At 44.1% G+C, this 26,835-nt stretch overlaps 1 protein-coding gene and 1 long non-coding RNA gene across 2 annotated transcripts; one reads left to right on the top strand and one right to left on the bottom strand.

Annotated features, from left to right (window-relative positions):
* Positions 1-557: 557 nt before the first annotated feature.
* Positions 558-14,162, top strand: LOC115896847. Its single transcript, XM_030928379.1, has 3 exons — positions 558-688; positions 2,518-2,683; positions 13,874-14,162. Exons 1-3 carry the CDS (start codon positions 639-641, stop codon positions 14,075-14,077), a joined length of 420 nt encoding a protein of 139 aa, XP_030784239.1. The 5' UTR covers positions 558-638; the 3' UTR covers positions 14,078-14,162.
* Positions 14,163-19,716: 5,554 nt separating this feature from the next.
* LOC115896879 lies at positions 19,717-22,267 on the bottom strand. Its single transcript, XR_004056785.1, has 3 exons — positions 22,133-22,267; positions 21,400-21,480; positions 19,717-19,839 (listed from the first exon to the last, which is right to left on the bottom strand). It is a non-coding gene; the product is annotated as an uncharacterized LOC115896879 (long non-coding RNA).
* Between the last annotated feature and the right edge of the window lie 4,568 nt (positions 22,268-26,835).

Genomic DNA, 26,835 nt, shown 5'->3' on the forward strand with positions numbered 1-26,835 from the left:
TCTAATACTGGTCGCTCACCTGGCCCTGAGGGACCTCTTGGACACCATTCCTGGGCTCTCTGGATCTGTCTGTTCCTCTTGGCAGTTCCCAGATGTCAGGGATTGGCTGTGGGTACAATCTCATAAGCGTAAGGATAAACAGTAATGTGTCTTGGAAACATGCTCAAAGACCTAGATTTTCTATGTTTGGAGATTTAAAACTTTTTTTTCTGCAAATTGCAAAACAAAGACCAGCTGTACTCTCCCAAGAAAAAGCCCAATTATACTCATGCCAGGTGGAGTCCTATTTTTGTAATGAAATGTAGGGTCTTGTCATGGGTCCAATACGGTCCCCCAAAGAAGTCCACACCATAATGCCTGGAACTTGGGAACATGTTACCTTACATGGCCAAAGGGAGTTTGCAGATGTAAGTGGGTTACTGACCTTAAGATAGAGAGACTCTCCAGGTGGGCTCCATTCAATCATCTGAGCTCTTAAAAGCAGGGAACTCTCTCTGGGTGGAGTCAGAGAGATGCAGCAGAAAGGAAGTCAAGGAGATTCAACTTGCAGTTCTGAGAAGGGATTCAGTGTGCCATTGCTGGCTCTAAGAAGTAGGAGCCTTGTGCAAGGATTCAGGAAAGGTCTTTAGGAACTGAGGATGGTTCTCAACTGGCAAGTGCAGGCAACTGAATTTGGCCAGGCATCTGGGTGAGCTTGGAAGCAGATTCTTCTCCAGAGCCCCCACTAAGGATTGTGGTTCTGCTGACAGCTCAATTTCACCCCATGAGACTCTAAAGAGGACCCAGCCTGAGTGTGGTGGTTCCCACTTGTAACCCCAGCACTTTGAGAGGCTGAGGTGGGAGGATCACTTGAGCCCAGGAGTTTGAGAGCAGCTTGGGGAATATAGTGAGATCCTATCTCTACAAAAACAAACAACAAAAAACCAGAAACTGCTCAACAGGTTCACCTTGCCTGCTGCCTAGACAAAGCTGATTTATCAAGACAGGAGAATTGCAATAGAGTAATTCACGTAGAGCCAGTTGTGCAGGTGACCGGAGTTTTATGATTACTGAAATCAGCCTCCTCGCGCATTCAGGGATCAAAGTTTTTAAGGATACTTTGGTGGGTGGGGGCCAGTGAGTCGGGAGTGCTGATTAGTAAAGTCAGAGATGAAATAATAGGGGGTTGAAGCTGTCCTCTTATGCTGAGTCAGTTCCTGGGTGGGGACCACAAGATCAGATGAGCCAGTTTATCAATCTGAGTGGTGCCAGCGGATCCATCAAGTACAGGGTCTGCAAAATATCTCAAGCACAGATCTTAGTTTTTACAATAGTGATGTTATCCCCAGGAGCAATTTGGGGAGGGTCAGAATCTTGTAGCCTCCAGTTACATGACTCTTAAGCCGTAATTTCTAATCTTGTGGCTAATTTGTTAGTCCTACAAGGTCAGTCTAGTCCCCAGGCAAGAAGACGGTTTGTTTTGGGAAAGGGCTGTTTTAAACTATAAACTACAAACTAAGTTCCTCCCAAAGTTACTTTGGCCTACACCCAGGAATGAACGAGGACAGCCTGGAGGTTAGAAGCAAGATGGAGTCGGTTAGGTCAGGTCTCTTTCACTGTCTCAGTTATAATTCTGCAAAGGTGGTTTCACAGCAAGCTATGATCGTGCCACCGCACTCCAGCCTGGATGAGAGAGCAGGCAAGACCCTATCTCTAAACAAATAAAAACAAAAGTAAAAAGAAGTCCCAGTTGAACCACACTGTACCCAGATTTCTGAGCTACAGAACTGTGAGATAATACATTGGTGTTGTTTTAAGCCACTGAATTTGTGGGGATTTGTTCTGGCACCAATAGAAAATGAATAGAGGCCATCATGGAGGTCAGATGGGACCTTGATGGGAAGATCTCCCATTGCCTCTTGCCATCTAAGATCCTTGGGCTGCAAAGCATCTCTCTACTGCTCTTTGCCAATTGCACAGTTAATGAAGAAAAAACTCTGAGCCAAGAACACTGGGATTTTCATCTCCATCTCACAACAGCTTTCTTCCTGGGCAGGAGCTTCCCTCAGTCCCACATATTTGGAGTTTCACAGCCTTCCCTGGGAGCCAGAATGTGGTCATTTCCTTGCCCAGCCCAGTACAGCCAAGCTCTAAGGAAGCTGTTATCAAAACAGGAACATTCGTTTCATGTGTCCAGTACTTCTGGCTGCAAAGTGGAAAGAGACTTACTCCGCAGCAAAAGCAAAGCATCAAATAAAACGTTTCTGTGAAAGACCTGGCAAGCAGGCACGTCAGCTCTCTGAAGACATCCTCTTGTTCAGCAAAGTGAAATAGTCTATAGAAATAGGGCTGGAACAAAGGGCCCTGGTGGTTTTGTCCTGGATTCCCTATGAATGGTCAGCTTCCTTGAGCAGAGTTCAGTGCAAATGAGGCCAAGGCTAGGGACTGGCTGTGGAGGCAGGTCAATGAGCTCCAGTCTATTTTGTGGAGAAAGACTCCTTCTAATTCAAAATGCCTTGACCACCTAATATTTTACAGGTCCTGTGCTAGGGGCTGGGAGGACAGAGAGAAACAGAGTCAGATCCGCCCACAAAAATCCACGAGATGTTGGGGAGCCGAACTTGTAAACAGCCATCATCAACACAAAGAAGGATGCACCTGGTGCTATCTAGAGGCACACGGGAAATGGTTCATGGGCATAGAGGTAGGAGACATGACTTCTGCTTGCATATTCCCAACGAAGTGTCACAGGAGGGAGAGTATTTGAGCCAGACTTTGATTGAGAGTCAGGGCTAAAAAATTGTTGATGACATGTATTTGGTGCTTTACATTTCATAATTTCACTTCAATGGAATTTTGGTAGGCAGAGCATAGCCGAGGTGTTTTAAGGTAGAAAACTGTAGGAGTAGGTATACATGGGCATAAAGATGTAAAAGTTCAGGATATTTCCAGCAACTAGGCGTTCTCGTTGATACCGGGGTACTGTTGCTTCTACTTCTCAGTGGACACGGAATCTATCCAGGAGTGTTCCTGATTTATATCAGATAGATTTACATCAGGAACATACCTAGATAGATTTATATCAGGAACATACCTACGTAGATTCCCATACCTATTGATATAGATTCGGATCTATGATTTTACACTTATGTCTTCAATTCCGAACAGCACCTCAGGGTTTAGTTTAGTTTTCTCACTTTCCATATACATGTATGTATTTTTTGAGATGGAGTCTCGCTCTGTTGTCCAGGTAACAAACGTGCAATGGCGCATCTCAGCTCACTGCAACTTCCACTTCCCCATTTCAAGCAATTCTCCTGCCTCAGCCTCCTGAGTAGCTGGGATTATAGGTGCCCGCCACCACGCCTGGTTAATTTTTGTATTTTGAGTAGAGACGGGGTTTCACCATGTTGGACAGGCTGGTCTTGAACTCCTGATCTCAGGTGATTCACCTGCCTTGGCCTCCCAAAGTCCTGGGATTACAGGTGTGAGCCACCGTGCCTGGCCTCACTTTCCATATTTGTAACTCGCTTCTCCACAGTGTTCCTGGAGAATAAAGTGCACTGAGATAGAGAAGACAGATGTGAAGGATGGTTTGGGATCTGCCAGGGAGGTCCCTGAGTGCCATGATAAGATAAAAGACTCTGTCTCTCAGGTTTGGTTGAGTTATTCAAGGTTTCTGAGAAGAGAGTGATAAGATTCAATCAGAAGAGTAAAGTTAACAGACATTTAAATAGAATCAAATAAGGTTTTTCGGTAGAAAGGGAAGGCCTGGGGACATTCATTGCAGAGTTGGTAAAAATGATCTTGGACTGAGTTCAACTTGGTTGCTAGATAGCTCCGTACCGCGATGCCCCTGTGTGATAAGCTCAGTTATTCCTTCACATTCTGGAATGCTTTTTACTCGGAATTTGAAAGTCTCCGTGGAGGTGCTCAAGAGGTTACACTGTGCTTGTTTACCCATCATCCATGTCGTAACAAGGACCCATTATTACCCATGAGGGAGGTTTCTACATAAGGGTTTTGTAAATGGATAACCTGTGTCACAATGAGGCTGGAGTTCATTGTCAGAGGACACTGGAATCCTTCTTCAATGATTATGTGTAAGTCAGGATGTCTTTTGTGGCAAATAATTGAAAACCCAACATGACAAGCTTAAACAACAAGGAATTTTAATCACTCCAGTGGCTGACAGTCCAGAGGAATCAGGACAGGCTCGATCCAGTGGCCCCAGATCTTTCCCTGTGATCCTCTTGGCTCTGCTTTCTTCTCATGCTGGCAGTGAGATGATCACATGATTTTTTGGGTCTAATCTCAATGCCTGGCATTATCCAGGGAGGAAATAAGTTTCTTTCAGAAAGTCTTCAGAGAAGGAAAAAAGACTTTTTTGGAAGTTTTCAGTAATAGTAATAGTCTCCTCGTATCTTAAGAGCATTTCTTTCCATTTGTTTTATTTTCTTTCTATTTTTTGGGAAACGATCTCAAATTTAGAGAAAAGCTTCAAGAACAGTAAAAAAAAGTAACTTCTCTGAATTATTTGAGGGTAATTTGCTGACATGAAATTCTGTGCACCAGGACAATTTAGTGTATATTTCCTATGGAACAAAGACATTCTCCTACAAAGCCAAAATTCTAAATCACAGACACCATTGAAGTTTTTTTTTTTTTTTTTGAGATGAAGTCTCACTGTGTCACCCAGGCTGGAGTGCAATGGTGCAATCTCAGCTCACTGCAACTTCCACCTCCTGGGTGCGAGTGATTCTCCTGCCTCAGCCTCCCTAGTAGCTGGGATTACAGGCATATGCCACCATGTCCGGCTAATTTTTGTATTTTTAGTAGAGCTGAGGTTTCACCATGTTGGCCAGGCTGGTCTCAAACTCCTGACCTCAGGTGATTCACCTGCCTCAGCCTCCGAAAATGCTGGGATTATAGGCGTGAGCCGTTGCACCCGGTCTTCCATTCCAGTTTTGCCACTTGTCCTGATAATGTCCTTGTAAAGGATGTCCTACTTTCATGACCTTGATATTTTAAAAGACTATTTTATTGAAGGTCCCTTGGTTTAGGTTTATCTGATGTTTCCTTATGATTGGATTCAAGTTTTGCATTGATGGCAGGAATATCACAAAAAGTAATGTGGTGTTTGTTTCGTTGCGTCATATCACCTGGTGCATGATTTTCATTTGTTTCATCATGGGAGATGTTAGTTTTGACCACTTAATTAAAGCACTATCTGCCAGGCTTCTCCACTGTAGTTAACTTACTTTTCCTTTGTAATTATTAAGTTGTAGGAAGGTACTTTGAGACACTGTGAATATATACCTTCTTATCAAACATTTAATATCTTAATTTATCTATATATTTATATTAGTATGGACTCATGAATTCCTAATTCATTTAATGGGTTATGATCTCTAACTACTGTTGTTTATTTTGATATTGAGCTTCTCCTTTATTTGACTGTCGGAACCCCTTTAATCTGGACTCTGTGTCCTTTTGAAATGTCTCCTAATTCTTTGGGCACTTCTTACTTTCTGGTAGAATAAGAGGTTCCAAACTCATTTTGCCCTTTCCTTGCTCAAATCATGGAACCAGCCATTTTTTTTTTTTTTGGTAAGTAGTCCTAGCTCCATTTAGTGGAGAAAGATATTTAGAAGCCAAAATTTGGATGCTAAGTATTCTCGTTGCTATTGGGTTGTCATTGCTTCTAGAGTCTCTCAGTGAACAGGGCTAGGGACTCTATGCTGTTATATATGCCTGCATTTACATCTATGTCTGTTTCTACATTGATCAATCTACAAATTGAAATCCATGACTTCACACCAATGTCTCCAATTCCAACACAACACCACAGGGTCAAACTAGTTTCTCTCTTTCCATGTTTGTGATTCACTACTCCAAGAGTGACAAACGTGGCTATCATAGTTCTCATCGTATTTGTTCATCTGACTAATCCCCAATGTGTAATCAATTTCCCATTGCTGTAGTCTTCCCTCCCAACATCCTGTCCTTCCTTGATAGTAGCATCCTCTTGTTTCTTACCAGCTTTCACAGCCATGTCTGAACCAGTCACTGAAAGAGGGATACAAAAACCTTTATTTAGACCAACGGATCAAAGCTGCCTCTGGAGCTGGAGTGGGGTCATCTTTCATTGGGATACGTCGGCTGTGTCTAGGAGAGGTAGATATCTAAAAAAATTTCAAAGTTCTCTTAGAAAAAAAGAAGGGAGAATGGATGTTGAATTAGCAGTAACAGTGCTTACTAAAGAGCTGTACAAACACATTCCTGTTATTGAAAACAAGCAGCTCTCATCCCAACAAGCATGTCAAACTGAAGGCAGACCTCTTGCATCATCTTTCTAATGATGGGAAGCACAACTCCTTGGTCCTAGAGCCAAGGAACAATGTCTGACTGCCGAGAAAAGAACCAATAATGTAAACAGCCTCCATGAACAGCAAACTATTCAGACAAGAATTCTGGAGCAGAGCCCAGGGCTTAAGTCATGGCAGAATAAATATATTCTGAAATCACAGCCCAGCTTTTCCCTATCTCAACTCCCTCCCTGTTCCCTTCCCCATACAATTATTTGGATTAAATGTATGTGAATTCAAAATGTTAAAGACATTGACAAATTTCTCTATGGAAATGTTGCAAAAAGTTCCACTTTCACCAAAGCCTTGATGAATGCAGGCTCCTCCATACCTGGGCCACATGGGCCAACATGATGTATTAATATTACTAGACTTATGCATTTTTTCCATTCTGAAAATTGGCACTCGTTATTGTTTGGATTTGCATTTCTTTAATCATAAATAAAGTAAAACATGTTTTCATGCGGTTAAAACATCATTTTTGACCAGGTGCAGTGACTTATGCCTGTAATCCCAACATTTTAAAAGGCTGAGGTGGGAGGATCGCTTGAGGACAGGAGTTCAAACCAGCCTGGGCAACATAGTGAGACCCCATTTCTGTAAAAAATAAACAAAATTAGCTGGGCCTGGTGGTGCGTGCTTGTGGTCCCAGCTTCTCAGGGGATAGTGAGCTGGGATGGGAGGACAGCTTGAGGTTGGGAGGCCAAGGCTGCAGTAAGCCGAGATCATGCCACTGCACTCCAGCTTGGGTGACAGAGTGAGACCCTGTCTCAGAAAAAAAAAATCATTTTTATTTTTTCTGTGAAAGCCTATTTATATACTCTGGCTACTTCATTGAATGAATGATTTTTTTTTTTCTTACTGATTTGTAAGAGTTCTTTGTATATTGAGAAAATTACAATATGATTTTGTGATATGAATTGCAAATATTTCACCTACTTTGTTTTTAGGATAGTTTTTCTGGTTAACATTTTTTGCCTTTTATGTTATAATATGTATTAGTCTTTTGCTTAAGGCCTTATGACCTGAAGAATTAAATTCTGTATAAAGCGTGTTATACTGCTAAGCCCTGCCCCTCCCCGTCCTCATCCATCCCAAGCAGTCTGGTTTCTACCCCAAGATCTTAGCTCTTGCTCTGTCAGGATGGACACTCAACTGAGGCCTTTCGCGATGTTCCTTTGTCATAAAGTGAGAGCCCATGGTATTCTAGATGCTGTTCTAGGTGCTGAGGATACAAAGATTCAGGTGAAGAAGACCCAGCCTGTGCCTCCCAGGAGCTCAGAGTCGGGTTGTGTGAACAAATGCGTTGAATAAAGTATATGATAAAAGTCTGTACAGGGTAGAATGGAGCCAAAAACAAAACAAAGGCAAGAAAGTTTTTAAAAGGTGGTGACCCTTGATTTGAGTCTTGCAAGTGGCACAGGTTTTCGCCAGGTACATAGAGTGGACAAGGGCGTTCCAGGGAGAAGCAGCATCTGGGGTCCAGGTGTGGCTGCTGCAGAGGGAGGGCACATCTGCCAGGTAAGAGGGTCCAGATCACAGAATCCTGAGGTTGGGCTTTGCTCTGAGGGCGATTGAAGGGTTTTAAGAAGAGAGAGGTAATTGGGTTTGTAATACAACACTGCTCTTGACAGCAGGGTGGAAGGATGGGGGAGGAATGGCAGATTTAGAGACTCAAAGACCAGATACGAAACCACAGTTCATGTGACACTTGCAGAAGTTCAGGACCTAATGGTGAGTAATAGGAGGGTGGAGAGCAGAGGATGAGTGTGAAGGAGGAAGACTAGCTAAGATTAGGTGTATTAGAAGGAGGTGGTTTGCACACTGGAGAGAAGGAGGCGGGGGAGTGGGGAGTGGTATGGAAGGCAGGATCGAGGAGGACTCTGAGTCTCTTTGGCTGTGGAAGATGCTGCCGACACTGAGGAGGGAACGCAGGGCAAGGTGATGTAGTTTTGGGCTTACGGTGTTTGAGGAGTCAGTGGGACATCCCAGTAGAGACAACCTGTAGGCGACTGGGAATAAACAGCTAGGAGTCTGGAGAGAGCCTAGGCTGGAGATGCAGATTCGAATTAGTCATCAGTGATGGGGAGGCCCTGACAGTGGATGGGATGGCCAAGTAGTGGTGTAAAGTCCTGCTTCTTAAGTGTGTATTATAATATCATATAATATAACATAATATAATATAATATAATATAATATAATATAATATAATATAATAATTTAATTTATTTAAGGACAGAGTCTCGCTCTGTTGCCCAGGCTAGAGTGCAGTGGCATGATCATGGCTCACTGCAGGCTCAACCTCCCCAGACTCAGGTGATCCTCCCACCTCAGCCTCCCAAGTAGCTGGACTACAGGCACACACCACCACACCCAGCGAATTTCTGTATTTTTTTTTTTGTAGAGACAGGGATTCGCCATGTTGCCCAGGCTTGTCTTGAAATCCTGGGCTCAAGCAATCTGACTGCCTTGGCCTCCCAAAGTACTGGGATTACAGGCATGAGCTACTGTGCTTGGCTTTATGTGTATGTTTTAATTTAACAAATATTTACATAGCACCTGCTATAGACCAGGTACTTTATGCATACTTGTTCATTTAAAACAAACAACTTTTAGGAAGATACTATCATTATACTCATTTTGCAGATGAGAGAGCTGAGACTCAGAGAGGTTCACCAATCTGCCCAAGGTCTTGCAGGTCAAAGTGGCAGAGACGAGGCTTGAACCTAGGTTCTCTGGCCAGAATACTCAAGCCCTCTCCCACCACACTGTGCTATGCTGCTACTTTATACAGCACATTGATTGTCAAGGAAGTTTATAGGAGTGAGAATAACTACAACTTATTTTATCCTGGGACCCAGGGATCTTTGTATAAAGACTCTACTCCCTGCCCTTACATGGAGACATCTGTGAGTTGAGGAGGAGCCTTTGATTTATGGGTGGAGGGACCACACTACCTGTATCTCTTCTCTATGGATGCAGGGCATTGAATGACAGTGAGCACCTGACAGGGAGGGCCACTGGTCCCTCGCACTGCTTGCCAGTTTCAGTTAATTTCCATCTACTTTTTCTATGCCTCCCCACAATGATTCTTGGTTTTGTGTTTCACCAGGATCCAGATGGTGTTGTAAGTTCATTATTCCCACCATAAATCTTCAAAAAAATCACATATCAGTGATAGAGAACATATAAAGAGAAGACAACAGATCATAGAAACATTAAAAAACAGGACAAAATTTGCACGGATCAGAAGTGTAACAGCAGCACAACTCAGGGGGATGTGCTGTCACAGGACTTTTGGATTTAGGTCCTAAAACAGGCACAGTGGATGAGAGTTTATATGCTGCAAAGTCATGAGCACTAAAGGTACTTCACATGGGGCAAGGGTCCTGGGCCAGGCTCATTACATGCACCTAGGCAGTGGGATTGGACTCTGCCTGCAAAGGAGGCTGAAAAAAGTTACTGCTGGCTGCATATTCTGTTTCAGGGCCTCTGGCTTATACAGCTATCCAGGAGGGCTGGAGAAAGGAGATCCAGCCATGTATCTAGGACTTGAGCTAAGCTGCCTGCTGCATCAAAGGCAGAATCTGAGGTATCTCACTCACCACAACATGGAATTCCTAAGCCATCATTGTAAGATTTGGTTCAAGACTGGGAGATCTGAGAGAGGGGCAGGTGGAGGTGACCAGCAAACTGCTAGGCAGGGTGGGGTAAGTGGAGAAAGAGAGAGAAGAGGAAGAAACAGAGGAGAGAGGTGAGAGGAGGGAGGGGGAGAGAAAGAGAAAGAGAGAGAAGAAGTTGGCTGGGGGGGCGGGGCGGGGTGGAGAATTCCCACTCAATAGGAGCCTATAGACTAAAACTTTTTGTTTGTTTGTTTTTTTTGAGATGGAGTTGCTCAGGCTGGAGTGCAGTGGTGCAATCTGTGCTCACTGCAACCTCTGCCTCCCAGGTTCAAGCGATTCTCCTGCCTCAGCCTCCCGAGTAGCTGGGACTACAGGTGGATGGCACTATGCCTGACTAATTTTTGTATTTTTTTTAGTAGAGATGGGGTTTCACCATCTTGGCCAGGCTGGTCTCAAACTCCTGACCTCAGGTGATCTGTCCACCTTGGCCTTTAGTGACTCTTTGGAGGACAGCTGCTCGCCTGCCTAGGGCTGCTACATGATCAGAAATAGCTGCTATTGTGTTGAGCCATTACTTCTTTGGATGGTCAAAGATATCAAGGAAAGAAAACTTATTTAAAAGATGAATAGGAAGTAATTTTAAAAAGGCAGAAATAAAATATCACTAGGTGAGTATGGAAAAGAATCAACTTGAAATCCTAGAAATAAGAACAATGATAAATGAAATCTAAAAATTCAATAGATCAAATTGAATGGAAACTTTAGACCAAACAGGATTGAAGAAAAAATTGATGAACTGGAAATATCACCAGAAAGTACTACAGAGTGAAAATGAAACAAAAAATATGAAAGAGAAGTGAAGAGTCACAGAAGGGAGTTCAAAAAGCTCTAATAATCATATTATAAGAGTTCCAGAAAAAGTCAATAATTGATTCAATGGTGGATTGTCATATTTGAAGATACAGATAATCCTTGACTTATGATATTTTGATTTATGAATTTTTTACATTATGATGGGGTAAAAGCAATATGCTCCTTAATTTACAATGGGGTTATATCTCAATAAACCCATCCTGAAACTTTACTGGGACATAACCCCACTGCAAGTTGAAGAGCATTTGTATATTGATGAGAATTTTTAGGAGTTGAAGAAAGCCACTGGCTCTTAGGTTAAAAGTATACACTGAATCAGTAAAAATAAATCCACACATAAATGCCTTGTGCATACACAACACCAGTGTAATAAAACATTGGATATCAAGAATAAGGATAAAATATTAAAGGGTACTGGAAAAAAACAGTAAACCTATACAAGATGATAATTAGTATGACATCAGACATTTTAACAATGATAGATTTGAGGAGACGAAGTAGTATCTTCAAAGTGCTGATGGAAAACATGGACAACCTAAAATTTTATACCCAGCAAAACTATTATTTACAAATTAAGACAAAACAAATAGTCAAAGATTAAATTAGTTTACCAACTACAGATTCTCACAGAAAGAACTAATAGACATGAATTTCCATGAGATGAAAAGTGAACCAAGAGAGAAAGTACAGGCTCTAAGAAGCAATGATGTACACAAATAAAATACTTGGTAATGTACATTTTACAAAGATAATCCATGAGAAAAAAGTCTCCTTTTTGTGTGTACATTAAAAAATGTTCAACATCTAGACAGCATTCACAAGGAAGAGGATGTTCAGTGAGTAGCTGAAACATGCTGAGATTCTTGTCTTGTTTGAGAGGAGAATAAAAACTCTGAATAAATTTAACTTTCTTATAAATATTTATGGTTAATTATAATTGCTAAAAATCAAGGAGTAAAACTTAAAGAACAGACCATAATATATCCTTCCAAAGCAGCAAAAGTTAAGAAATAAAGAAAACTTTATCAAAGTTTGAGAAGTTAGGAAAGGAAAAAAGAAGAAGAAAAAGGCAAAACCACAGGAATAAGATGGTAGAAATGTCCCCAAATAGCTCAGTAGTTAAAATAAATGTAAATTATTGGAGGCTTTTTATTTCTTCTTTTTTTTCAAGCTACAGTCCTCAACAGATGCAGATGAAGGCCTTTTAAAAGACATAGATGTTCACATTTTATTTTTATTTGTACTTATTTATTTATTGAGACAGGGTCTTGCTGTGCCACCCAGGTGAGAGTACAGTGACACGATCTCACTGCAGCCTCAACTTCCTAGGCTTAAGCAATCCTCCCACCTCAGCCTCCCAAGTAGCCGGGACCACAGGTGAATGCCACCATGCTTGGCTAACTTTCTGTGTGTCTTGTAGAGATCAGGTTTCGCCATGTTGCCCAGACTGGTCTTGAACTCCTGGGCTCAAGTGATCCTCCTGCCTCGGCCTCCCAAAGTGCTGGGATTACAGGTGTGAGCCACTGTGCCTGGCCTAGATTTGAGTTTTAAAACTGAAATTCAGCTTTGTGCTATTTATAGGAGACATAGTTAAGAAGAAATGACACAGAATAGCTAAAAATTAAATGAAAAAAGCTAAATCAGACAAACAGTAATAAAAAAAAACTGACAAAGCAAATTTAATAGCAGACCAAATAAATTTTAGGTCAAAAATTTATAAATAGGGATAAAGGAGAACATTTATGGCTGGGCGCGGTGGCTCATGTCTGTAATCCCAGCACTTTGGGAGGCCCAGGTGGGCGGATCCCTTGAGGTCAGGAGTTCAAGACCAGCCTGGCCAACACGGTGAAAACCCTTCTCTACAAAAAATACAAAAATTAGCTGGGCATGGTGGTGTGCACCTGTAGTCCCAGCTACTCAGGAGGCTGAGGCAGGAGCATGACTTGAACCTGGGAGGTGGAAGCTGCAGTGAGCTGAGATCACGCCACTGCACTCCAGCCTGGGCGATAGAGGAGACTCCATCTCAAAAAAAAAGAAAAAAAGAAAAATAAAAAAAAAAGAACATTTACAATAGGAAAAGAACAATCCTGCAAGAATTAACAGATTTGTATGTTCTCAGGATAACCTCAATATTTATAAAGCAAAACCAATAGAATTACAAGGAATATAAGGAAATAGATTAAGCTGGTAAAAAAATAAAGATATAAAGGATTTCAACAGCATAATTAAAAAGTTGGTCAAATTAGATAAATGGAGAACTCTGCACCTAACAAAGTGATTATGCATTATTTTCAAGCACACTTTGAATACTTAACAAAAATTGACCCTCTTGATAAAACAATCGTATCTTCTGACTATAATGCAGTGAAATTAGAAATCCACAGTTAAAAAAAGAGTATATGACATGAGATAAATCTATGTGTCTGAAAACTATAAAACCAATTCCCCAAAATCGTTTTTGGGTTAAAGAGGAAATCATAATAGAAATTGGCAAGGGAACACTTGTGGCTTTTGACATATATTATATACATATTAACTTGTTACCTTGCTAAAGTAGCAGCTTATTTTATTACCTTGACTTACTCTTGAACAGTTCCTTTTGTATTTTCCTGTTACCTCTCTACCGCCTCTCTAATCGTCAAGATTTTTGCTTTTATTTTGCTCAAAAAACATTTCTTAGAAACCCTCTTTACTTTTATAGCTTTTGTATTTTTATCCTTGTTCTGTATCCTCAATACCTTCTGCTTTTACATTGTAAACTTACCGTCTCCATAGTTTTTGCCTTTCAATGCTACTTTTGTATTTTTAACTTTTAAATCTCATAGACATCTAATCTTTTCTTTTACATATCTATTATTATCTCATTATTCCAAACTCTTTGAAAATAATAATTATATTTAAATATTTTAGTCCTTCCAAAACTTTTTCTTCTCTAACCTTTCAAAAATCTTCTCCAAATTTCCTACCTTGTAGATATGATTTTACCCAAGTGTTTTTGTTCTGTTAGCCCCCTTTTTTCTTAATGTCTAGGATGAGCACCATCTTTGGAGCATGGCCTCAAGATGGTGGCATGGAGAGGACGCACACAGGCAGGGGAGCTTCAGGTCTGCTGGCTCTCTCCCCTCCTTGTCACCCCTCAACCTCTGGGCTGCCCTTTGGGCTCATGACAATGTATCTCAGAGCCCAAGGAGGTTGGGCTTCCGTTCTGGGGGACTCTGGAAGCTCCTGGGTTAACTACTCTCAGGGCTCTGGTTTTCTCCATGCAGATAAAGTACTTGATTTCCTGGAACAAGTTTTCTTTCTCAGTCTGAGGGCTCTGATCTATACATAACCTTTGTACTTGGGCCATCTACACGAACCACATGCCATGAGGCTGGAGGGAATGGAAGGAGACCAGGCGGTTAGGACTGCAGACCTTGGCCTGACCCCAGGAAGCGCCGGGGTGGTTTTATTCCCTGGGCATCACAGCACTGTTTTCCAGGCTGGGCTTCTGTAGCAATTGCTGTTAGACCATATTTTCAAATTGACCCACCTTCCTTTCCAGTGGGAAGATGAACATTTTTTCTCTTGATGCATGATTCTCCTTAGCTTCCTCCCCTATTATGGAGTTCAAAAAGAATGTGCCTAGGGCAAAGGATTTTCTGCTTTCGGGGTCAAACATCAGGCTTGCTGCAAGTCTGCCAGGCAGAACTGCTTTCTTCATGTGGCAAGACCTAAAGTGAGCAGTCAGGTCCACCTGGGGACAAGGGGGCCAGACTCACCTGTCACTGGAGGCTGGGAAGGATTTTCAATGCACAGGAAGGTTCTTTGCCTCTCATCCATCTCACAAAAAAGGAAGACGACACACTTCTGGAGAGGTTAGAATCCTTGAAAGAAAACACGCCGCACGTACTGACAACGCCCTCATCCTCTCGCAGCTGCCCCCATCATAACTTTCTTCTGGTTTTCTACAGCCTGCCACTCAATGCTCAAGAAAGAGTTCTCTTGGGTGCTTGGGGTTTTCAAAGCGAGGACCCTGACATTTTGGTCTTTATAAAAAAATACATCATTGAGGGAGACCTCAATTTTAAAACCTGCCTCTTCCCATTTTCAAGGAGGTTTATATTACTTGTTCCTCTGGTTATCAAGGAAAATAATTGAAAAGAGAATAAGTGCACTCTGATGTCTGTCACTGTTAGGCTATGCAGATGACAGGAATATCTTTTTTTTCCAGTTTTGATTTGGCTTCCTGGCAAGCTTCCTGTTTTTCTTAACATATACATTCTTTAAGTCAATATGCATGCTCTCAGCTCATACATACGATCTCTGGTGATCTTTTAAGTGTCTATTCAATCTGCATATCCCAAGGCAGAATTAATCATCCCAGAGTGGGTCCCTGGTAATCTGAAAGTCAAGATTGGCTCATTTATTCACTTAACAAGTGTCTATTATGTTTCCACTGTGAGCCATATCAGAATGCTGTTAGAAAATGGGTGAATTGCATTCCTACGAGCCATTCTTTCTGAGGCAAATGTAATAGCCTAATGAAAAATTTCTCTCCATACTTACTTAATGGACAGCTAATCTATTCTGCACTTTCTCCAGGGCCCAGAGCTTCATTGTCTTCTATGCCGGGACCCATCCCAGTTAGACTCCTTTATAGGGTTGCTTTCACCACTCTTCATAGAATATGACAGCCAGCAAAATGCCTTGCAGTGGGCACTGAACACATATTTGTCAAATAAATGTGCATTCCTCACTAAAAAGGCTTTGCTTTCTAAAGATTGTATTCAGTACTTTCCACAGCTTCCCTCTTGCATTATGGGTGACATTTTCAAAGTACAATACCAAGTCAGAGACTCCACTTTCTTAGGCATACGGGAAGGATGGGAAGGTGCCTGTTCTGTGACCCTAGCAATTGTTGGGGGCTGGAAAAAGAAGAAGGAGAGACTGTGTTCACCTTACTAGCAGGATGGGGAGACCAGAAGTAATTCACCAGGACAGCAGAAATGGTAGAGTTTAGCATGGTGGTGGTGGCTGCCTTGTACGCTACTAAGAAATGATCCCACAAACCACCTTTGGGATGAGTGGGGAAGCCTTCAGTTCCCTGCATGAGAGAGACACTCTTGCCCAGCCAGCTTCCTCCAGGTGACGTGGAATGCCAGGTTTGGGATTTTCATCTGCTGCTGCTGCCAGCTCAGCTGAGTCCCCCCTAAGAACAGGGCATCTAAGACACACCCACTCCCCAAGCCTGCCAAATGTCTGCTCTTGAAATAATCTGTTTGCAATTTCATTCCACATTTCTCCTGGTTTTCCCTCCTCTTCCCTAACTTCTCCTCTCTGAACACTGTGACATAGAGCAAAGTGGGTCTCAAGAAATGGTCTAATCCTACTATGCTCCAGAAACAGTGGTGTGCTGGTCAGTGTTGAACAACCAGATCTCCAGGAGAAAAAAAGCTCTGATTTGTAGTGTTTGTTGATTTCCATGGTGCAAATACAGCCACCATGGCCGATTTCAACCTGCCACCCTCCATCACTGCACACAGAGTTGGGAAGAGATGCACACAGTTGACTCTGGAAGGCCAGTGTCAGCTGACTGCAGCACAGCACTGTGACCTTCATTTGAAGAGGCCCCATGAGGCAGCCTTCAAGCTGGACACTGTAGGTGCTAGCGGAGCCATTCAGAGCTGCAGATTGGGTTTTCTGGAAGCAGGTCCTGAGATGGAGTTTGGGGAGGAAGTAACATTGGGCAGAGGGAGAAGCCAAACTGTGACCCCGTCCTCTAAGGGCCTCGAAGCTAACCTTCATGCTCCTTCAGTCTCAGGACATGGGCTCCTCTGGGAGAGGCGCAGCTGAGGCAGACCCTGTAGGAGCTGGTAAGAGGAGGCTGCCTAATGACCACATGCCCCACACCTGGACAAGAAGTCCTGCTTCAAAGAGAGAGCTGGGTGGCACTTCACACTGTCAGCCATGTTCAGAGACACCCAAGTCGGGGTGTGGAGCCTCTATCAGAGCTTTCAGCATAGTCCTGACCACCTGTACCTGTCGTTGGTCACCTGTAGCCTTGCTCCTCACCTGGGCCCTGCCTGTCCAAGTGCCCAGCTTTGCTTGCAGTTTCCAAGTCTCCAGCTCATCCTACTCACGGCTGAAGGTCCTGGCAGGCTCTCTCCTGAATCCCACCCAGGTCAGACTTCACTTTGTTTGCCCAGGCTGGACATTTCTGCCTGCATCCTCGGGGCATCTGACCTCAGTGCTTGCGCCTTGCTCCTTGGTGCTGACAGCTTGTGGTGAGACCACCCTGCTGGGCAGACAGGCTGGGATGCCTGGGCATGGGGCTCACTCCCCAGGGCCCCTGCTTGCTTTGGGTTGGACCCTGGCACCAGGCAGGATGCATGGTCTGCTTTGTGAGCAGGTGGGGTGGACAAAGGTGGCAACTGCACCTCCTCAAACCAGACTGAGGGGAATGAGTGGAGCTGGTCCACCATGGGAGGTGGAAGTGACCTCACAGCTCCTGCAGCCTCCTCTCTTCTTGTACTTACAAGGACACCACAACGCAGAGTAAATATGCAGCTGGTTAGGAGCAGAGCGGGGAATAGAGCCCCGCCCAGAGCCCTTTTTATACATCCTTCTCCATGACTGAATTACAGTCCTTTCTTTTTCCCTTCCTCAAGACAGTTTTGTGTTTAGAAACGGCCTCATTGGCAGATTTTCTATTCTCCTTGGTTAGCTAATCGGAACACTCAGCCCCATTCTGGCAGGTGGCCTCTCTGTTTGAGGAATTATCTTGCCTGCCAACTGGGTGCTGGATTTACATGCTAGCTGGGCCGCAGGGAAATCATCTGGAATAGCTAACGGGCTCATTCATCTCAGACTTGTCAGCCTCCAGGGCAAATGTGCCTGGTGTGGATGCTTTCTGCCCTTACAGAGCTTGTCCCGGGGCCTCAGCCCCAGCCTCCACGGAAGCAGACCCTCAGGGCCTTGCTGATGAGCTTCAACACTGGCCCAAGGCTCCCATGGCTCTTATTTCCACTTTATCCTCTGTGACACCAGGCTGGAGTGCTGTGGCGCGATCTCGGCTCACTGCAACCTCTGCCTCCTGGCTTCAAGTGATTCCCCTGCCTCAGCCTTCCAAGTAGCTGGGACTACAGGCATGCACTATCACGCCTGGCTAATTTTTGTATTTTAGTAGAGACGGGGTTTCACCATGTTGGCCAGGATGGTCTCGATCTCCTGACCTCGTAATCCACCCGCCTCGGCCTCCTAAAGTGCTGGGATTACAGGCGTGGAGCCACCGCGTCTGGTTGTGCATTCTTTTTTTTATTATATAAAAAAAATTTCTCGTGTGACAGAGTCTCACTCTGTCGCCCAGGCTGGAGTGCAGTGGTGCAATCATGGCTCACTGGCCTCAAGTGATCCTCCCAACTCAGCCTGGCCTCAAGTGATCCTCCCAACTCAGCCTCTGGAGTAGCTGGGACTACAGCTGTGCAGCACCATGCTTGGCTAATTTTTTTATTTTGTAGAGACAGGATCTTGCCATGTTGTGCAGACTGGTCTTGAACTCCTGCCTCAGCCTCCCAAAGTGCTGGGATTCCAAGTGTGGGCCACCATGCCTGGCCATTGCGCTCTGTTAGCAAACATTGTATCTAAAAGAATGGTGTCATCCTGTTCTATTCTTTTAATGTGATCCTTTAGCATACATTTAGTTATTTACTTTTCAAAACTTTCTAGCTTTTATCTGTAATTGTTAGTTTAATTCTGTTTTCTGTTATTTCAGAGTACCTTTGTTACCTTTATAATTTATTCTCTCTGCTAATTTTAGTCATATTATTGAACTGATTTCCCCCGTAAATGCTGAGCCAGAGGTCTAGGCTCCATGGTGGATGGGGTGGAGACATATCAGCTGTGGGGGCAGTTTCTGTCCTAAGCAAGGAGCTGGGGAGAGGCTGGGCTTCACTCAGCTGTAGAATGCCTCTTTCTGGCCCTCTTTCATGGAATTCTCTTTCTCTCCTTGGGTGAATATTTTGATTCAAAGACAGCTAGCAAGGAAGAGTAGGCAAAGCTCCTATAACCTACCCAGAGTGGGTGTAAAATAGCTACATACCAAAATTAGGGCACGGAAGGGAGGTGGTGTGTGCTGTCAAATTAGAAGCACTGTGGAAACAAGGAAGCCTGGGGGAAAGCTAGAAAGGTGTTTTATTGTGGGGGACGTAACCAAACAGGAAGTTGCTTTCTTCCCACCAAAATGAGGGGGTCATATATTTCCCCTCCTGCTGCAAAATCAGAGACCAGATCAGAGCTCCAGGCTCACAGCCACAAAGCCAAGAGCATGAATAGGGAGGGAAGCCATTTCCCAGCTGAGGAGCAGCTGTTGCCTGAACACTGAGGAGCCCGTGGCTGGAGGGAAGGAAAAGCACTGTGCATTTCAATAGCACGTGGGGGTTTCCTTTACCCAGAGTCTAGAATTGTAGCTGATGGAAACACTGCACTGACAAACAGAGCTTTGAAGACTGGCAGACAATGGGATGAAGGTTTCTATGTGACTGGTATTAAAAATCCAAAGAAGCATGAGACAGACGGAAAGGATCGATGTAGCCAAGCCAAACGAAGAGACGTTGACCCCAGCCAGGTCCATTTTCCTAGTGAGGAGGAATTGACAGTAACAGAACTCCGTGGTGCAGAAAGTGTAGCTCCATATGTGAAGAATTTGCTCGGTTAACTCTTTACTCAACTGTACATGCACAGGTTCAGTCGTGCTTAGTGAATTCTTTGGCCAAAGAACCTGTATTAATTTGCTACGGTTGTCATTGACAAAGTACCACAGACGGGTACTTGAACAACAGAGATTTATTTTCTCACAGTGCTGGAGGCTGGAAGTCTGAGATCGAGAAGAAGGCAGGGCTGGTTTCTCCTGAGGCCTCTCTCCTTGGCTTGTAGGGGCCATCTTCTCCCCGTGTTTTCACTGGTCTTCCCTCTGTGTGCATCTGTGTCCTCATCTCCTCTTCTTGAAAGGACACCAGCTGTATTGGATCAGGGCATGTTCTAATGACTTCATTGTAATTTAACTACCTCTTTGAAGACCCTGTCTGCAAATACAGTCACATTCTGGGAAACTGGAGGTTAGTTAGGACTTCAGTCTATGAATTTGAAGGGACACAATTCAGCCCCATTTCAGAACCCTCCTGGTATTGTTAAGGATGGATGTCTGCTCAGGCTATTCCCAGGCAACAATTTCTGCCACAGTCCTGGAGTACAGGCTGTGCACAGCAGATAGACAATGCCCCCTTAAAGAATACTACCTTATTAAGGCTTACTACTTTAGGAACTAACTGCATTAAGCTGGACACACCAATGGACACAAGGCCCAAATTCCTCAAATTCGGAAAGTGGTCCTGTCTTAGTGATAGCACGATAGGACGACGGTTCTTACGCTTCCCACTACCCAGTCCCTCAGGGAGGACATACGTGGTCTAAAATGCATTGTCTCCATTCTCTGACCTCAAATCTATATTCTGTGTGAATGTTTGTCGCATTTAACTATGCAATTTTTTTGCTCAGAGGCTGGATTTTCCATGCCCAGGGCTGACGTCTGCGAGTGTAGTGGAGCACCTAGGCATAACTGGATGATGAAAATGAGGTGTCAGGTCTTGCTAGATGGAGCTCCGACATCCATTCTCTGCTTACCAGCTAGCAGAGCCCTGATTTTATTTGGGTTTAGGAATATGTCCAGCTTAAAAAGCTGTACCTCTCATCCTCACATTCCAGGTAAGAATGATGATGCAATACAGTTCTGGCCAATGAGGTAGGAACAGAGATGACTAGGTGGGCTTCCAGGTTTCAGGAAAGTTTATAGAGAGCTCAGGCAGTCCGTTCCAATTGCTTGTTGCCCTTTCTCCTTATTCCTGTCTAGAACAGGGATGTGATGGCTGGAGTACCAGCAGCCACCTTGTAAGCATGAACATGAAGATGGTAGAGTGGTGATCTAGACAGAAGCTGGATTCCTCATGACCTTGGAATCCAGCTCTGGCCTGCCCTCCTTTGAATTATCTTAACATGAGGGGGAAAAAACAAGCCCCCAGGGCCACTGGCCTCTCCAGTGGCTCAGCCTAGAGAACAATTGTGAATGGCCCTTCCTGACATAGGTCACCCAGTGGCTCTGTGAACCCCTGTTTTATTTAAGCCACTATTTGGGGTTTCTATTACCCACCACCAAACCTTATTATTTAACTGATGCAGGTGGGTTGCAATTGTTAGAATCATTCTATTATTCTCCCTAGATATAGGTACAGGATCTTCTGAAAATCTCTGTGAAAGCCTCCTTTAGATATAAGCTCCCCTTCAGAAAAGCAGATGAGAGGACTTGGGTACACCTGGATTCACATATGCTCTCATCATTTATCAGGTGTGTGACTTTGGACAAAATCTTTCAGCTCTCTGAGCCTCGCTCTCTTGTGTGCCATTATACAGCGCTGTTGGGCTGATTTAGTGAAAGAATGTATGTAAAGCAGCCGGCTTGGACCCTTACACCCTTGTACACAGTGCTTGGCACATGGCCCTCCTGCTCTTAGGACATTACTTACCCTGCAGAGGAAGACTCAAGTCCAGGTGTCCAGCTTACTCTTTCCTCAGATGCAGGTCTTCCTGGATCTCTCTCTGGCTGCCTGTAGGACATTTCTGCTAAGCTCTCCTGTTGGCCTCTTCAAGCCTGGTCCCAACCACCCTCTCTCTGATGATGCCACTGTCTATCCTATCTCTCGTTCTCATGCCTATTGTCTTCACTCACCATACCATGCCACAGTACACCACGCTATGCCATGCCATGTCACCCCTGCTTCTAGTGGTTTCCAAAGCACTTCGGAAGGGGAATCATCCAGATGGGAAGTTGTGTAGAGATGCAGTTGAAGCCAGCACCCTCGGGGCCAAGAGAACATGATAATGCAATGCTTGGGGCTGCCTTTCTACCCTTTCACTGCAGAAACCCTCCAGAGTGGCTCAGGAGCGCACTTTGATGTAGGGTCTGGCCCAAGGGGAGCTCATTTGCCAAGGCAGGGAGGGGGAGGAAGGTCTGCAGGCAGTGAGGACTGGGCTCTGGGTGGGCTGCAGCAGAAACTCAAGTCAAATTTAGAAACCAACTGTCATGTGTCCACCAGGCCAAGTAGAAAGGGATTTTTCCACACCTGAGTCTGGAAAGTGCGGGCTTCAGTGCCTTTCTCCAGTTGCATGAAGCAGAACTTTCCCTAAGTTCTGGGGCAGTGGCAGCCCAGGGCAGGCAGAGAGAGACGCTCACCCCTCATTCAGTGAACCACAGCTCACCTTGTAAAAAGGAACTTCCGCAGCAAACAGGAACACTGTCTTCAGCACTTCCTGATACACAACAAAGGGAGGAGGACGGGACAGGCTTCCAGGGGTCCCGGCAGCAGGCTGGCGCGTGAAGGCACTTATCATGCGCCTTCACCATGTCACAGCTGGTGCAGGGAGCCCCAGGGAAAAGCAGGGGCACGCTCCTTCCTGGAATGGAGGGGCAGCTCCCGCGGGGCCCTCTCGCCACGCCCCCTCATTCTACTCTGGACCTAATTGGAGCGTTTCTCTGTGCTTGGTTTCCTTCCTAGAGCTGCTAGCAAAGCGCTCCAGAAGTACACTTGCAAAACTGTGTGTATGGTGGCGTTGTGCATGAGTGTGAGTGCACGAGAGTGTGAATGTGCGTGTGAACATGAGTGTGCGTGAGAGCATGAGTGTGAGAGTGGAAGTGAGCGTGTATGAGCATGTGAATGTGATGGATGAGTGCAAATGTGAGTGTGAGTACGAGCATGTGTGAGTGTGAATATATGTGTGATTGTGCGTCCTCTTATTTCTGGCTCTGCTGACCCTCTCGGCCTCTTGCTTCTGTATGGTGCCATTATCCATGGGCTTCATTTCATCTCTGGTGATGGAGTCCCTCTGTTGGCACCTACAGGTGAATTTTGGGAGATGTTTTCCCAATCCCAGCACTGCTGAGACCTGCAGAGTTCTGGGCAGGTGTGGTGGTCTGTCCAGTCATGCTGCTGTGGCTGCCCTTTGGACTCTGGCGCCTGCTCCCAATGGTCTTCTTCAGGGTCACCATGATCGCCCAGTTTCCAAGGCCAATGAGCTTAGTCATAACTTGTCTCCACCCCTGCTGCGGCAGCCTTCACTTGTGATCTCTTCGTTAGTTTATCTCTTGAATGAAGAGTTGCCAAAGCATTTGCCCTCATTTTTCTCTCTTTACACTAGTGCTCCTCAAGCTTTTAAAACCCATGCCTCTAATGAAAAATAAATATAGATTTAAAAACACATTGGAACAATGGCTGTGGTATCAAACTATATGCATTCCCTGTCCCCTGATCTCTGGCCTGCAAGACATTGTACTGTGTCGTCTGAGGGGTGTGTACTCATTTTCTTCTTCTGTGCTGTGCTACGTTTCCAGAATCACTGCTCAGAACTCTCCAACAGGGAAATCTTACTTGGAGATAATGGGTGTCGTAAGCCTAAGTTCAGAATAAAGTAAATCAGGGTTCACCTATGCCTCCATCATTTGTCAGCTGTATGATCTAGGACAAAATACTCCAGCTCTCTGAGCCTCAGTTTCTCGAGTGTGCTGTCATGCAGGTTGTTGAGAGGTTTTAGTGAGAGATGTATGTGAAGCACCTGGACCCTTGTACACAGTGTTCAGCACATCACATGTCCCTCCAGAGGAAGACTGAAGTCCACACGTCCAGAGCTTGCTCTTCCCTGGAATGCAGTTCTTTCTGTATCTATCTTTGGCTGCTTCAGGACATTTCTGGTTAGCTCTCCTGTTGGTCCTTTTAGTTCAGTCCCCAACCATGCTCTCGAAGCCACAGTCCATCCTACCTCTGGTTCTCCTGTCTATCAGCTCCACTTACTATACTATGCCATGCCATGAACGATGTCACGCCATACTACGCCACACCACATCAGACCACACGACCCTAGACTACATTATGCCATGCCAGAGCATGCCACACCATGCCACACTAGACTATACCATACCACACCCTGCCACGCCATACCATGCCATGCCATACCACAGCATAGCTGGTGCAGACAATTGTCCCAGACTCACCCCTGCTCATTCTTGGGACCCCGACTCTGTTTTCCCGTGTCCATCCTGGCCTCTGTCCCCTTTGGTTGGGTTAACCTATTTGAACTCCATTCTTGGCTTCTAACATGAGTGTCCCAGCTCTTCTCCCTCTTTGGAGTTTGGAATCCCCCCAGTATTCAGGGAAGACACCCCTCCTCAATCCCTGGCTTATAGAACCTGGGGTCATCTTCTGCAGAATGGAGAGCTAATCCCTGTTCACCTCTCCATTATTTCTACCTGGGAGAACCACACTTTTCGTAGGAAACGAAAATTTCCCTTCATGTGAATATCTAACTATATGCTAATATAAAACTTTAATATTTAAACTTAATATGTTAGAGTTCAGTGTTTAATTTAAAAAACCTAATGAGTTATTACCTTGACTTTAGTAATGAGGGTTATATTTATAGCTATATACCTACATCTATTTATCTATACACAGGTATACACATATACATTTTTAAGAATCAGGGAATCAATTTCTCTCTATATATAATGCTTGTTTGCTTGTTTCCTTCACATAATATTTATTTTCTCAAAAAATAAAAGCCAACAACAGAAAAGTATGATCTATAAGAAAGTTGACCTCTTGGTCACCATCTTGTCATGATTTATGTGTCTAGTTTTCTTCTTCCTCTTAGTACCTATAGCATCTTGACACACACATACAGTGTCCTTGACTGAATACACTTTGTAAGGAAAACCTTACAAGTTGATGGTGCCTCACAGTTTCTTCCTGACCACTGCAGACCCAGGAGGAGTTAGGGAGTTACTATGATGGTGAAACTGTTTAGCTACTGCACTTGCTATTCCTTTTTCCAAGTATTTATCCAATGATGTCAACTGTGAAGTGGGCAAGCATCACAGACCAAATACAGTAAGATTATTTATATACAAATAGAGGTTAAGTGTGTATATAGGTGTGTATTTTCATTATTTGATGTGAACCTAGCATTTTATATGTGCTTTACTATAGTGGCAACTAGCATTTACTAAGAACAAGGGCCCAAGAGGCTGTTTGCTGGCATAATTGCCAGGAAGGGGTTCTGGGAGGGACCTTGTCCAGAAACGGCACTGCATGTTACTATTTTCCAGGTTATCTTTTCTTGAAATCTTCAGAGTCATCTGTAACTCCTCTCTCCCCTTTTCATTCATCCTTTTTTTAGTGAGAAGTTCAAAGTTGGTCGGGAAGAGATGTGCCATGGAGAAAGTCAATAATGCCTCTTGAGGGAGGTTTTGCAGAAGGGGGATTGTTGAGCTGAATCTTGAAGGATGATGGAGAGTGAGATGGTTAATACTGAGTGTCAACTTGATTAGATTGAAGGATGCAAAATATTGTTTCTGGGTGTGTCTGTGAGGGTGTTGCCAAAAGACATTAACATTTGAGTCAGTGGACTGGGAAAGACAGACCAACTCTTAATCTGGGTGGACACCATCTAATCAGCTGCCAGCATGGCCAGAATAAAAAGCAGACAGAAGAATGTAAAAAGACTAGACACGCCTAGCCTCCCAGCCTACATCTTTCTCCCATGCTGGACACTTCCTGCCTTCAAACATTGGACTCCAAGTTCTTCAGCTTTGGGACTCAGACTGGCTTCCTTGCTCCTCAGCTTGCAGATGACCTATCATAGGACCTTGTGATCGTGTGAATTAATACTCCTTAATAAACTCCCCTTTATATATACATCTATCCTATTAGTTCTGTCCCTCTAGAGAACTTGGACTAACACAGAAGAGCTTGGCAAACTGGGTAGGCATAGTGTGAAGAAGGTCTTCCTCATTTACAATGCAAATAGTAATTAAAGATACCCTTCCTCTTTTTTTTTTTTTTTGGAATCGCTTCTTGGATTTGCTCTATTTCTTCCTTATCCATGACTGCCCTAGTTCAGGCAGGAGGGTCATTCCTCAACCTTGGGCTACAGCCTCCGTACTCACTTCCCTGACCCTTGGTGCATCCTGTACCTCCCTCAGCATCTCACACAGTCTCTTGTGTCTCACAGTGTTTACCAGATAAAGTATGGGCTAAATAAGTCATCATGAAATGCTGTCCCCCTGTTTCTCTCTGTGGTCTATGATGTACAGGATGACATCTATGCTCTGTATTTCTGGCATTCAATGTCTTCTACCTTCTTACCCTAACCTGTGTTTCCCATTACTTTTTTAACCAGCTCTCCATCCCTGCCAAACAGGTCTGCTTACTGTCTCTTCAATTCACACAGAAAGGTGTGACCTTTGTTCATATACTTCTGATTTCTCTGGAACTATCCTGATCCTTTTTGGATTTTGTTTTTTCATAAGGTTTTGGGGTCATTAATTTTTTCGGTTTTTTTTTTTTTTTTTTTTTTTTTGCGTCTCATTCTGTTGCCTAGGCTGGAGTGCAATGTCACAATCTGGGCTCACTGATACCTCTGCCTCCCAGGTTCAAGTGATTCTCCTGCCTCAGCCTCCCCAGTAGCTGGGATTACAGGTGCCAGTCACCATGCCTGGCTTTTTAAAATTTATTTTTATTTTTAGTATAGACGGGGTTTCACCATGTTGGCCAAGCTGGTCTAGAAATCCTGACCTCAAGTGATCTGCCTGCCTTGGCCTCCCAAAGTGTTGGGATTACAGGCGTGAGTCACTGCGCCCAGCCCATTAATATTTTTAAATTGACAGATAAATAATTGTATATATTTATTGTGTGCAACATGTTGTTTTGAAATATGTGTATATTGTGACATGGCTAAATGGAGCTAACTAATGTATGCATTACCTCACCTACTTATGCTTTTTGTGGTGAGATGTAAAATAACCTTGATCTTAAACAACCTTCAAGACTCAGCTCAAGGTCTCTCACCTCCACAGACCTGAAACCTAGTTTTCTTTCTTTCATTTCTAATCTTCTGGTTTCTCCAAATGG

This window comes from Rhinopithecus roxellana, chromosome 4 (assembly GCF_007565055.1).
Source record: "Rhinopithecus roxellana isolate Shanxi Qingling chromosome 4, ASM756505v1, whole genome shotgun sequence".
Lineage (NCBI taxonomy): Eukaryota > Metazoa > Chordata > Mammalia > Primates > Cercopithecidae > Rhinopithecus > Rhinopithecus roxellana.

Bases quoted from the DNA above. Each gene is read 5' to 3' on its own strand.
- LOC115896847 (XM_030928379.1), top strand. From the start codon at position 639: ATGGTTCTCAACTGGCAAGTGCAGGCAACTGAATTTGGCCAGGCATCT. The intron at 689-2,517 runs GTGAGCTTGGAA...AATATTTTACAG, and splicing joins GAATTTGGCCAGGCATCTGG to GTCCTGTGCTAGGGGCTGGG. The intron at 2,684-13,873 runs GTAGGAGACATG...CTTAATGTCTAG, and splicing joins AATGGTTCATGGGCATAGAG to GATGAGCACCATCTTTGGAG.